Here is a 14093-nt window from a genome sequence, read left to right as displayed (position 1 = left end):
CCAAAACTAAATCCAAACCGGTGAGAGGCAAAGCATATAGATGAAGTGTAAAGGAGGTACCTTAGATCATGATCGAGATGTCCTCGAATCGTCCTTGACATCAGAGGGGTCGGCCATCTGCAACCTTGATAGAGAAAGGAGGTTGGTTTTGCTGGAGGCAGAGCAAATCGACTACCCACTCACTGATGAAATTGTGAGTGGAGCCGCTGTTGATGAGGACTGTCACTTCGTGGCCTCTGATGGTAGCAGTGACTCGCATGGTGCGTGCTGTCGGCCATCTAGTGAGGGCATGGATGGAGATTTTAGGTGTGTCTTCTTCTTGCTTTACTTCATCTTCTTCATCATTCGCTTCCAGACTTAACAGCTGAGATCAACAGCATTTATGGCTCGCTGTAAATCTCTCATCACAGTGAAAGTAGAGGCCTTGGGTGCGTCAACATTGCATTTCGCCCTAGGAAAGCCATTTCAGCTGTGTGCTATCAGGGGCTAGGGTTTGCTGCATCGAGGAAGAAGGGTTGCCAAACAGGTTGGATATCGGGTTACACCCGAACCAATTTCGTTGACGACCACCGTTGCTTTTCTTCCATGTAGGCTAGGCTAATGGCCTCCTTCAACGAGTTGGGTCCAGCCCTGTACCCTGTTTCCCAACCTCTCAAATTCCCCTTGATAGTCTCTTAGTGGCCTTGTTTGTTTTATGTGTGGGAGGGCTTCATCAAAATCTTCCCCTTCGGTCGGTCCAAACCAGACCCAAATTTCCTCAACGAATCCGGTCCAGGTCACAGTTCTCCCCTCTTCTCCATACGCCTTCTTCAACCAGATCCACCATCGGTTTGCCTCTCCTTCTAGGTGGAAAGATGCTAGAGAAACCTTATGCTCTTCTTTTGTATTTTAGAAGTTGAAGAGTTGCTCAACTCTGCTCAACCATTCCGTCGGATCATCGCCCGAGAAGGTGGGGAAGTAGAGCTTCGCCATGCGGGAATAGAACGATGGTCGGCTCCCTTCGGTTCTCTCGGGGTAGTCTTCTTTGTTTGTTCGTGCAAGAAGTGAGTGGTTCGTATGGTGGCTGTTGGATCGTTCTTGATTCTATATGAGAGTGTCAGTCAATCGTCGAATAGCGTCCTCCAATTGGTGGAGTTTGTTGGCTGTGCCTAACTCCATTCGGCTCAGCTGATCTTGTATATTGCCGAAACTAGTCTCCAAGTTTTCAATCCTCTCTTTGTTGGTTGACATTAACTCTGCTCTGATACCACTAATGCAGTCCCAATCAAAACAATAAGAAAGAATGAAAATTGTTCTCTGCTTAGGGTGCAAAGTAAACCACAAGTTCTGAATTTTACTGCTTGCCTTCTTGCTAAACTGTGGCTGGATTTATAGGCAGCTGAAGCCTACAATTACAAGTGAGAGGAAAAGCTGAAAAAGAGATATCAGTACAACTGAAGTAGTGGAGTGAATGTAGATCGTGTGCGTGTGCGGAGTGGGGTGAGGTGGGTCGTGTGCAGGTGCGTTAGAATATGACAGATTGTTCGGTGGTGATGGTTGTCGCATTTTCTCAGACTTCTCTAAATCGTGGGTTGGGAACTGGTCTCCTCCGAGATCTCCGCAGTGGAGATGTATCATTATCATTTTCAACTAGAACATAATACATACATATATATATCTTTGAACGTAATACCCAAATTAATTATTATCAGATGTTCTCATAGTCAGCAGCAATCTTTGACCTGAAAGGAAAGCACAAAACAAAGAAAAGTTAAGACAGTTCCTCAAGAATACTTTGGCCTTGTCCAGTTCATAACTTCAAACAGTTCGCTCAACTCAAAGAGTAAAAAAGATATTACTCATTTTCTGAACCAGAAATGGAATGATGTCTTATTCTTCCATTTCCTTGACTTGTTGCATCAATAGCACAATGTCTCTTTTTTTTTTCCCTCTTTTTTTGCACATAAAAGTTCATCCTTCCAACCTTTGTGACAATGAAGCACTTCCCTTTGCATTTCAAGAAAAAAAGGGCAAGAGGATCACTCATAAAACAGTAATTATATTTCAAACCAGATATTCTTTAATATCAATTATGAAATAAAATAATTGAATTTTGCAGAAAAAAAAGAAAACACAACTTAGTGGGCAAAAATGGCAGCAGACACGTACAGAAAAAACAACCACTTAGGAGATAAGCTTAAAAGGATACTTATAAATCTAAAAAATTTGTTATTATACTTTGTATTTGTTTTTAATGGTATAGAGTCAAGACAACATATATTCGTACTAAAATTTGCGTTCATTTCCCAAAACACATGGGAGAGCTTTTAAAGGAAAAAACTATGACAGTGAACCTTTCTCCAAAAATCCATACTGAAGAAAAAATCCCAACAATAACTATTCCATTTACAATCTGCATCCATTCCTCCATTTGGGGCAAACTCAAAAAGAAAATAGAGCTATCAATCCCAAGAGATGAGTAAACTAATCATATGCTCTAGACAACCCGCAACTCCCAGCACTGTTACTCTGTAGGATAACATCTAAGAAGCGGTAAAAATATAGGTATTGCTACAGCTACTATATCCACTGTGCAGGATTTAATATCATAGAGGAATGAAAAACAAGTAGAAGACAGGCTACGGTAAGATAATACCAGTACTTAGTCATCACCAATTCCATTTTGGACTTTTAGATTCATCACCAATTCCATTTTAGACTTTGAGATCATCTGATAGTGCAGATGGTATGCAGTGAGTTGAGAGAATATCTAAAGTAGCTGCCTTTGCAATCTCCGTCCTGAGAACCACTATCTGCACGACAAAAATGCTAACTTAGAGAAAACCACCATTACAAGTACATGTTTTGATGTAGAGAGAGAGAGAGAGAAACCTGATCATAGTCTAGATCGAATTTCAAAAATTCATCTTTGCAGCTTTCCACCATTGCAGCCAAGCTCATCAGATTCTTCACAGGCTTACCATTAAAAGCTATAACCTGGAAAACATGCCATTAAAGGTGCTTATAAATGGAAATTTAGCTATTACCAGAAAAGTAAAGCAGCCTATGAGAACAAACCACTGAAAATGACTGCCATTTTTTACCTGGGTGTTAACAATATCCTCATACCCAATGTTAATATCGGCTACAAGAACCTTCCATATTTTCCAGGGGAAATGTTTGTCAGAATTGATCAATATGATCTCTCTATCATACAAACTAAGAGGTCATGGAGGACAGAAAGAGAGGAGAAAGGGAGGGTTGTTGGGGGGGGGGGGGGGGGAGGGGGGGGGAAGGGGGGGGGGGGAGGCCGGGGGGAAGAGAGAGAGAAAACACCTGAGATACTACCACAAGTTGCTCATCTGGTGATTGTGGCAATGAATGCAAGAGTTTGTCCAAAAGCTTGACAGGGGCTTCATATTCATAATCCTTTCCGTACTGCAAGATATGAGAAAAGCATTCAGACAGCAGAAACCTCTCGGAAAGAAAGACATAAAACTCCTATTCTTAGTGACTTAATAACAAACTGCCGGTGACACTCTAAGACACTTCTTCTCTTGCAAGGCTACTTGTGATTGACACTTGAAAAATAACATCTTGTCCAGAGAAGTGTGAGCTTGAATAATATCTTTGGAATATATCTAATAAGTAACAAAAGGCATTTTCTTATACTGATGTCTTTCTGTTTTTTTTCTTAAAAAGAAGGCGAGGGGCGTTAAATGAAGTTTAAAATAAATATTGAGTTAAAATTAGCATTAGTCTTGACTACACTGGACAACTTAGAAAATGTGAAGATGACTGTTTGAAAAGTGGCGCCAATTAAGTAATATTCAGGGATAGTAAACTTCAGCTGCAATTCAACTCAAAAATCATTCCAGGAGTTAAAGACTTGCATGTAAGAAAAAAATTTCAACGATCACAATTTCAAGAAGGAACATGTTTGAGAGGTACCATATTGAATTAAAAAATTCATGACTAGAGATAAAGCTCAGGACACACCAATTAATAAAAAAGGATTGGCCTTCCTGTTGGTTCAACATCAGAAAAGAGTCTTGAGATACTAAAAATTCTTTTTTTTCTTGAGTGATACACATTCGTCAATCAAATAGAAATAATATCCAAATAATGACATGTACAAGACTACAACTCGATTTGAATCCACAACCCCTTATAGAGGAAAGAACATACCAATCATTCCACTAAGAATTGGTTGGTTAAGATCCTAAAAGATGGTTCAGCCAGTCATAGACAAGTTTCCACGACTCCTCCCTTGCAACCATCCAAAATGGTGGTTCTTTTTAATCGTAAAGAAGATCTCTTATCCCTCTCATGATTCCTCCAACCCTCTAAAGTTGAGCACTTTTAAGTCTAAATTCAGGATGAAAGAAGCTAATATACTACAACGTTGTGCAATAGCAATCAACCCAAATTACAAATTGAGTACACTATTGAATCAACATCATTATTATTAGGATCGTACCATTCACAATTTGAATCATACAACTCAATTTAGTATCAAAACAATCAAATTGTACGAGTGAATTGCAATTTGTTGAAAATTGTGATTTGATAATGAAACACAGGATTTAAATTGAATCATACTATTCACTCAATTATAATTAAAGCAAATCTAAAATAAATTGTCTTAAATCCAATTATTGTTGAAGATACTTATGACGAAGGGGATGATGATGCAAATGGAGAAGAGAAAACGAAGATGGCTGTGTATGAAGAAAGAGGTCATTAATGATGACTGTCACATGGATGATTATTTGATAATTGAATAATTCATGGATACTAGTCTTAACAAATATTTATATAACCTTTTTTTTCATTTATTCAGAAGTCATAATTAACAAATTTGAGGATCATATAACCCATAGAACCTTAGTTATTTTAGAAAAAAGATTTATGTCCAAGGGAAGGGCTTTGAGGATGATGTGTTTTTAAAAACAAATACTTTCGTGAAAGATTATCACACATATCTACTTTTTTCTAAAAAAATTATGATACATATTTACGTGATTTTCTTTAAAGACAAGTAGTTTTTTACTATCTACAATATTACTGTTATATAATTTAAAATTTCATAAAACATTTATTTTTAAGTCTTTATTTGAGAGAAAAATCTTTAAGTACTTTTTATTGGTAAATACATACACAGCACAGAAATTTATTCACAAAATTTGCTCCTAACCTTGCAATTTAATTTGCTCCGCAAATTTCAAAACATTAACAAATCATGATTCAACAAATACGACCACTGCCCCATCAAAAAGTTTATCATCTCCAAACTCCAAAGATAAAGAAACGAGAAAAGAGAAAAGCTATATCAAACATATGTTTTCACAGAATGTACATGGTTCCCAGTGAACTCAAATAATACCAGACTGTTCATCTTCACAAAAAACTAATGATAAATCAAACAAGACATAAAAATTGCACTTTCACATCTCAATAATCAACTCCAAACTCTGCCTAATATTATGCCAAAAGTCCCTGTTTGATAGGCACCTAGAATTAAACCACAAGAGGAAAATAATGTTACCTAATTAACTAGATATTCTTATAAGAAACAAAGCTAGACAAGAAATTGAACAAATTTCTTAAACAATTCTTTTTTTAACAAGAAAAAATTATCTAGGAGAAAGAAGGTAGAAAACCAGCAAATAAGAAATCTGCCTAGATAAACATTTAAAAAAAAAATAAAAAGTACAGTGTGTATCATTAATTACAAGTACCAAGAAGGTGTCAACCCATGTATAAAATTATTTATAAGTCAAATAAGATATCAGCAAAATTTCCAAAACCCTCCATAAAGTACAATGAATGACACATGAGCAAAAGACCCAAGATCTAGAACCATCTATCTCTAACTCTATCGAAATTGACTTCCACCCCTTTAGAAATTCTCTTATTTCTTTCTTTCCACAACTTAAAAAATAGAAAAGGAAATGAGACTCCTTTTTTCCACCATTAATACACTTCCAAATCTCATCCTTTACATTATTAGCCATTACCCAACTGATCCCTTAGAGCCCATACACCACGATCCATAACTTAAACACCAATAGGCACCATAGCAAGATATGATTACAAGACTCCTCTACCCTCCTACATAGAAAACAGTCCTTCACCATAATCTTTCATCTTTTCATTAACTTGTCAATAGTGAGGATATATCCCCTTCCTACCTCCCAAGCAAAAAAAACGATTCTAGAGGAGCACTCACCTTGCAAATTTGCTGGTACAGAAAGCTTATCTCAGTTGAAGCGTTCTTAACCAAATAGTTCTAGAAAGACTAAACTGTTTATGTACCGGCAACCTTGAGACTCCAAACTGGTTGATCATTACTCCCATTCAGATAGATTTTAGATATTGACTTGAGAAGGGACTCATACTCATTAATCTCCTAATCATTGAGATTTTTCATCAACTCAACATGTCATTCTCTAGCCTCTCAATGTTTCTAAATGACTCACATACTGTGATGTCTTTGTATTTTGCAATAGAGAAAATTTGGGGAAACTGATCTCTAAGTGCTCCACCTCTGAACCAAAGATCTATCCAGAAACTGATTCTTTCTCAACTGCCAACCCTCCACTTGATGCATTCTTGAAATTTATCCATCCACATACAAATTATTTTCTGTATCTCATTCCCATATGGTCTTGACGAAATTCTGGAGTACAATTCTCTATCTGCAGTACCAAACTTCGCATCAATTACCCTCTGCTAAAGAATGTCATTTTCATTCATGAACTGCTAAAGCCACTCACCCTGGAGCACCCAGTTCATATCCATAAAAGAGCTCAACTCCAGCTCACCTTGTTGCCTTGCTTTTAAAATATCATCCCATGCCACCAAATAATATCTCTTTTTATCCTTAGAGTTACCCTATAGAAACCTGTATTGAATAGATTCCAATCTCTTAGCAACACTCACTATAATTCTCAAAAAAGACATGTAGTAAATGGGAATATTAGCCAATGTGCTACAAATTAGTACAAGTCACCCACTTGTAAAAAGGAAATTTCTATTCCATTCTGCTAACCTCCTCTTAAATCTTGACCTCCTCTTAAATCTTGTTATGATGAGGTCCCGAGTCCTCACGATTTTATAATTAGCCCCAATGATAAGCCTGTCTTTTTTATCGCCAACTCTACAATTTTGTAACACAAGATATTTGCCAATCTAGTAGCATCATTCCCATCATCCAACCTCACCAATTCAAACTTAGTCAAATTAGTATTGAGATCAGAGATCGCTTGCAAGCACAATAAGACACATCTAAGATTGAGTAGCGCTACTTCATCTAGTTCACAAAACACTAAGGTGTCATCAACAAAAAATAAATGAGTAATTTCCTCCATTTGTTCAATGCTTCCATAACAACAATAAAAAATACTAGAGATAATGGACTCCTCTAATGTAAGACCACTGGAGGCCTTGAAAACAAAAATGGGCCCCATTCACCATGACCACAAAACAAATTATAATAATACAGGAGTTAATCCACTTGCACCATCCATCTACAAAGCTCATTATCTTCAACATGTAGTCAATAAATCTCCATTGACGTGATCATAGGCTTTCTCTATGTCAAGTTTGCAGAGGACCTCCTCTCTATTCGAAATAACAGCACATCAGCCACCTTATTAGATACCAGAGACACATTCATAATTTGCATACCTTCCCTGAAAGCATATTTTCGAAATTCCAAGTGCAAAAAGTTTCATTAATAACCGACACCAAAAGGGTGCCACCTGTATACACCTTCTGCAGAAGCATGTTGATATTCACCGACCATTTTATTCATCACCTTGACCATCCTTATGGCTAATACCGTGCTATAAGCTTGTAGATGCTCCCAACAAGGCTAATATGTTTGAAATCTTTGATGTTAACAGCCTCTTCCATGATAATAATGCAAACCAAAACAGAGGAATTTAAAGATTTAACAATAGATCATGCATCATGCAATTTCTTACACACTTCTAAATGTCCTCTTTTATAACATGCCAAATTTTTTTGTATAAAATCCATATTAGAGCCGGCAGATCTAGAGGCTTTATCTTTATTATAGTGCGTAAGTCCCTCGAATCTTCCTGTTTGGTAAATTCTCTTTCGAGTAAGACACAACTCATTTCATCCAAGGTTCTGCAATTAATACCATCCAACTTCAGTCTTCGACTGAACTCCTGCCTATACAACTTATAGAAAAATTGCCTAACACTTTGTCTCAACCCCTCATTGCCCTGCATGATCCCGCCATCGATATCCAGCTCCTCCACATAGATGATCCTTCTATGGTAATTTGTCACACTGTGAAAAAAACTTAGTAATTCTATCCCCCTCCTTGATCCACCTGACTCTCAATTTTTGTCTCCAAGAACTCTCCTCCATTTGCAATCTACTCACCAATCAAACTTCAATCACTCACTGCAGGCCAAATCTTTAGTTAACAAAACATCATCACCCTCGTTTCCATCAATTGTCTCGATGTCCTCTAATAAAGACTGCATTTATATACCATCGCATTGCTCCTCCTCCTTGCACCATAATTTGATTGCGGCTTTCACAGCCTTCAATTTGTAAGCAATTCTAAAGCTGGCATTACCATTTACAGTAGATCCTTTCCACCAGTCACCAATCTTATCATAGAAAACATTATCCTTCAACCATTTGTCCTCAACTTTGAATGATAGGGACCCCACTTGATCACCTCGGCTTCGAAACAATTGGTATAGGTGCCGCAGAAACTTCAGGCTTATACCCATTGCTCGAAGTTGACAAGAAACCGCTACTAAGAGCCTGTCAATCAGTGAACATGCTAGATTCAGTCTCTGGTTAGAGCAAGTCCATTTACCTCCAATGAGAGATAAATCCATTTATCAAGTCTATCAAGAGTTTTCTTGAATTCTTCAGCACAAATCCTTAAAAAGCATTCAATGAACCTTTCAAATCTGTTCAACACCATATTAAAGTCTCCGCCCAAATCATTTATGTTTACAGTCATTCAGATCTTTCCAAAGTGAACTTCTCTCCTGCCCTTCCACTCTGCTATAGACCCCTATCACCCATTTCCTACCACTTTTATGGTCTTCGAACAGACATGATTAAGAACACTTTCCCAAAATTACCTCCTCACATTTGAGAGACCTCTCTTTCCATAAAACTAGAATCCCTCCAGATGCTCATTTAACTGGTAATGTTTTCCACTCTACCTCTTTTGTCTTCCACAAGCTCCGGATGATTCGATCGGATATGGAATATTTTTTTTTTTCATTTCCACCAAGCACATCACATTCGGTTTTCATCTACATATACATCCCTTAATCACTTATCTCTTCTTATGATCATTTAAGCCCTTAATATTTTAAGAAAATGAGTTGACCAAACATGATTAAGTCTCTCCCATGATCCCCCTTTCCTTCTTACCTCATTTCCTCGAGTTGTAATATTAGTACTAGATTGTAATCTCTTCAATTCCCTGAATCCCTCCACCCCCTGTTTATTCTTCCCTTTTGTTTTTAATCTCTCTTCTCTCACCTTCTTCATTCTTTTCTCCATTTCCTTAAAGAGTCCACTCCTCAAGACCATTGAAAGAAACCCCTAGCATGCTGCTAATTCGTTGGATATTATGGAGAACTCATCTACAACTTTCTTTTTCAATCAGGTCCCCATTCTCTCTCCATACTCCTCCATTGTTGACATCTCCCTCCTTTGTGTTGCTTCTTTTTCTCCTCTTCCCTGTATACCTTCTATCTCCTTCTCTTCCATCAAAACAAATGCCAAGAGTCAGGTTTGTTCCTCCTGCTCATCCCTGACCACTTTGTAGTCCACCATAGAAACATCCTCTTCTCTTTCTTCCTCGTTGCCCAAAGACACTCCCTCCAACTCGCCCCTGGTTTCCCCTTGTCCTCTTTTCTTCTTTTCGCCCTCAGAATCCAAAAGAACCCACTTCTCCACCGTCGATAACAAGGAAGCTGGTCTCCCCTGCTCTCAGTTGCAGGTTTCTTCCTTTCCTTCAAGTCACGACTCTCTATACCCACTTTAACCCATGACCCACAATCTTGCCCTGACAGCCCAATTCGACATGTTCCACCTTTTTATCCCTCTCAGGTCATGAACCTTTTCTTCCCATTAGCCCATTCGACCTCTTTACACTAGGTCCTCCACTGTCAAAATGATGACCAAATGCCATTTTCTCTCTACATTTTGGGCTTCACCAAAACAGCACTCCCCCTCCACATTTTGATTGACCTTGTTCTGAATTTGAATTTCACCCGACCCATCTCCATAGCAGATCTTATCTTCCTTAACCAAACACTTGGCCTAAGCTCCCTTTCACTGCACCAATAAAACTCTACCCCTTCATTTTCAAGTACACTCTTATCTCCGATCAACAGTTGAGATGGCAGAGCAACTTATATGAACCTTTGTACCCCTCCTCTAGCCTCTTCTTTGTCTTTTTCATAGTCGGTGTGCTCGCCCTAACCTCATCCAGCGGCTCACATTTCCTTCCCATTACTTCAAACATTATGACCATCATCCTCCACCATCCACTGGCCTTTGCCCCTTCCAATATGAATATTTTCCTAACTGTCCTCTCCTCCTCTGTTACTACTAAATCCGTCTACTTTTATTCCTGCCCAGAGCCACCCACAAATTGCTTCCTCTTACCTTCTTCTTCCAGTCCTAGAACCTTCCTCCTTTCCTCTAGTAAAAATCTTGAAAAGTATTGAGAAACCAATCCACTTCATCTGCCTAGAATGATACTGAAACTCTAAACTCCCCCCATTCACACACAATCTCATGCCTTCCACTTACTTCTTCTTGCAAACGACGTCGAAGGTTTTGTTCTTTGTAGCCAAAAATGTCCCGTCATTGATGAATAATCTAACCATCATTTAGAGAGGAATGATGTTTGCGCACAAATTTGTGCGACCTACGCCCATCCAACTATTCTTGGCCATTGCAACTTTTGCTCACCTGCTCACAATTTGACGACTACAGAGCACAGTCGCTCACAAACTTGACGAGCACAATCGCTCACAAACAAAATCACTCATAGTCACTTACCCAATCTACCTAGGCCAACATGTTTGGCTTAGCTTATCTTTTAGTCAAGATGAACTTAAAAATTCTCTAACAGAGATCTAAATTGTTTTACACATTTAGTTAACAATAAAAATTTAAAATTTAGATAGTTGTTGGGGAGTGATTTTTATGTCTAAAAAATCATAAGTTTCTAAAAATATGCTAGTTTTACCATGTAAAAAAGCAAAATAATATCTATTCCGAAGAGTATTGTCAAGAAATTAGAGACAATATAGAGCAAATTTACATGGGGTGATTCACTACAAGAAAAGAAATATCATTTGGTCATCTGGGACTCGATTAAAAAACCAGTACATCAGGGCAGTTTAGGAATAAGATCAATCTTTAAGATGAACCTTGCTCTTCAGGGAAAGCGGATATGGAGATTTTGAAGGAAAGAGGTATTTTATGGAGGAGAGTTATCGAGGTGAAGTTTGACACAACAGATAGAGGTAGGTATTCAAGAGGATTGCTGAGGCCGAATGGGATAGGATTCATGCAGGGAAGAAGCAATTTTAAGAGTACCTTAAGGTGGAGAGTGAAAGATGAGGAAATAGTCAATTTCTAGTGTGATATTTGGATGGATGGAGAGAGTTTTTTTTTAAAAAAAATAAAAGTAACATGTATTAATGTAAGGGCACCAAGGGGGCGTAACTCATGTACAAGAGAAAGAGAAGAATTTACAGATCTGTAATAATATTTACAATAGATCCAAAATCCTCCAAACTATCCAAGTTACGGCCAAGAATGTAGAACCAAAAGAATGTAGCCATCTATTCTATGACTTTTATATTTCGTTCTAATCACTTCCCAAGCCAAAAGTTCATCCTTAACAGACCTGGCAATAACCCAATGGATGCCCAGAGGTTATATATCATAGACCAAAGCTTAAAGGAAATCGGGCACCAAAAAAGCAAGTAATTGCAAGTCTCACTGTTCTGCATACACAGAGCATATGTTAGCCAAGCTCAGACCTCTCTTCGTAAGATTGTCGAGAGTGAGAATTCTCCCCTTGACTGCTTCCTAGGCAGAAAAAAAATTATGGGAGGGGCACTTGATTTCCAAATCATTTTGGAAGGGAACTAACCCGGTCCTCCGCCATGGTCACCTCCAAAAATCTATAGGACTTGATTGAGAATTCACTGTTTTTATTCAGGGTCCAGCTGAGGCAATTATCATTAGAGTTAGATTAATACTGGACAAAAGTTGGAGGAGATTCTCGTATTCCTGCAACTCCCAGTCCTGCAAATTTCTAGTCACAACCATGTCCCAAGTGAAGGGATAAGTGTCCCCATAAACGTCCTTGATAACTGTATTTTTATCTTTCGGTATGGCGTAAATAAGGGGGAAACACTTCTGAAATTGTTCCTTATCATGCCATATATCCTACCAAAAGCGAACCATATTGCCTTTGCCCACTATCCATTTAGAATTGTGCAGGACATATTTAGAACTGAGCATAATACTTTTCCACATACTCTTACTATAGGGATATTTCTCCATAGTAATATGTTCAAAACGATAATTACAAAATCATTTACTGTTGATGATGTCCTTCCAAAGGCTATTAAGGTCGTTGTAATATCTTCATATCCATTTATCATGACGGCAAAACTTGAGGAAGTAATATACATTTTCATTCAACTCCGCCATTTCTACCCAAAACCCAAATTATCAAGCATGTGGTCAATAAAATTCCAAGATACATGATCAAACGCTTTCTCCATGTCAAGCTTGCATAGCAGATCGTTACTCTTATTACTAATGACTTCATCTACAAGTTCATTAGCAATTAGAATGGCATCTGTGATCTGTCTACCATGCACAAACGTTTGCTGGTTGTGTCCAATGATCCGGCAAAGAACTTTAGAAAGTCTATTGGCAAGCACCTTGGAACGGAGCTTATAGAGACTGCCCACTAAACTAATTGGGTGGAAGTCTTTAATATTGATTGCATTCTTTCTTTTCGGAATCAGAACAATGAATGTTGAGTTAATCGATCTTACAAAAGATGTATTTCTGAAGAAATAGCCAAAGAATTCCATAGTGTCCCCTTTCACAATATCCCAGAACTCTTGGAAAATTTCACATTAAAACCGTTTGGACCGAGAGATTTGTCACCATCACAGTCCCTAGGGCATTCCAGAATTTCACTCTCCGTGAACTCTGCTTCTATAATGGAGTTGGCAGCGTTGTCAAGCCTGTCAAATTGCAGGTTATTGATAAGAGGCCTTACTGGGAAGTCTTCACTGAATAAATTCAGAAAAGGCGATCTGGCCCCTTCTCTCATAACATCATTTCCTTCGATTTTGTTGCCATCAATGAGGAGTTCTGGCACAAAGTTAATTTTCCTTCTATGGTTGGCGAGGCAGTGGAAATATTTGGTGTTCTTATCTACCTCTTTGATCCATTTTTCTCTAACACGTTTCCATGAAATGGCTTCAAGATGAAGTTTATCGGCTAGTTCCAGTTTCAGACTGTTTCTCCTCTGCCTGTCAGCATAGAAAGACCAGCAGCACCCTCAATGTTATCAAAAATATCTAGTTCAGCCATTAGGTCATTAATCCTGCTTTCCTCTGCTCGACCAACTTTTTTGGTCCAAGATTTAATTTCATTTTTCAGCCTAGAGAGTTTTGTAGCGATTATGAAACTCACAGTACCATTACAGAAGGTAGAGTTCCATACATATGCGATCATTTCTCTAAATTTACTGTTTTTGAACCACTTGTTATCAATTCTGAATGAGGAAGGACCCCATTGAATCCCATTCGAATCTAATAAAATAGGGAAATGATTAGAAATGGGTCTATAGAATACCTTTTGATTTAGACCCGAAAGCTTCAAAACAAGGTCACTAGAAATGAGGAATTGGTTGATTATGGAGAATGAGGGTTTTTCTCTTTTATTACTCCAAGTCCATTTTCCACCCTTCAAAGGTAAGTCAACCAGATCAAACTTGTCCAAGTATGATTGAAACTCATTGGCACAAGAAGCAGACAAATGGCCATCGG

At 38.1% G+C, this 14093-nt stretch overlaps 1 protein-coding gene across 3 annotated transcripts in view; it reads right to left on the bottom strand.

The window, feature by feature from the left end:
* Positions 1-2185: 2185 nt before the first annotated feature.
* LOC110810130 (protease Do-like 9) overlaps positions 2186-14093 on the bottom strand; it is a 54351-nt gene continuing 42443 nt past the window's right edge. Inside the window, exons 6-10 of one of the 3 annotated variants that reach the window (XR_015816056.1) lie at positions 3316-3417; positions 3084-3134; positions 2872-2976; positions 2636-2792; positions 2186-2508 (exon numbers count right to left, since the gene is read on the bottom strand). Coding sequence is in view for 2 of the 3 variants with exons in the window: in XM_088210624.1 (XP_088066750.1) it covers positions 2694-2792; positions 2872-2976; positions 3084-3134; positions 3316-3417 (357 nt within the window). In the remaining variant the exon portion in view is untranslated. Of the gene's footprint in view, positions 2793-2871; positions 2977-3083; positions 3135-3315; positions 3418-14093 lie in introns of all 3 variants that reach the window. The other 2 variants (XM_088210624.1, XM_088210625.1) reach the window with 2 other exon arrangements.

Source organism: Carica papaya, chromosome 9 (genome assembly GCF_054855325.1).
Source record: "Carica papaya isolate Zhongbai chromosome 9, ASM5485532v1, whole genome shotgun sequence".
NCBI lineage: Eukaryota > Viridiplantae > Streptophyta > Magnoliopsida > Brassicales > Caricaceae > Carica > Carica papaya.
Note: the sequence above shows the minus strand (reverse complement) of the source record. Positions and strands in the feature narration are given on the sequence as shown.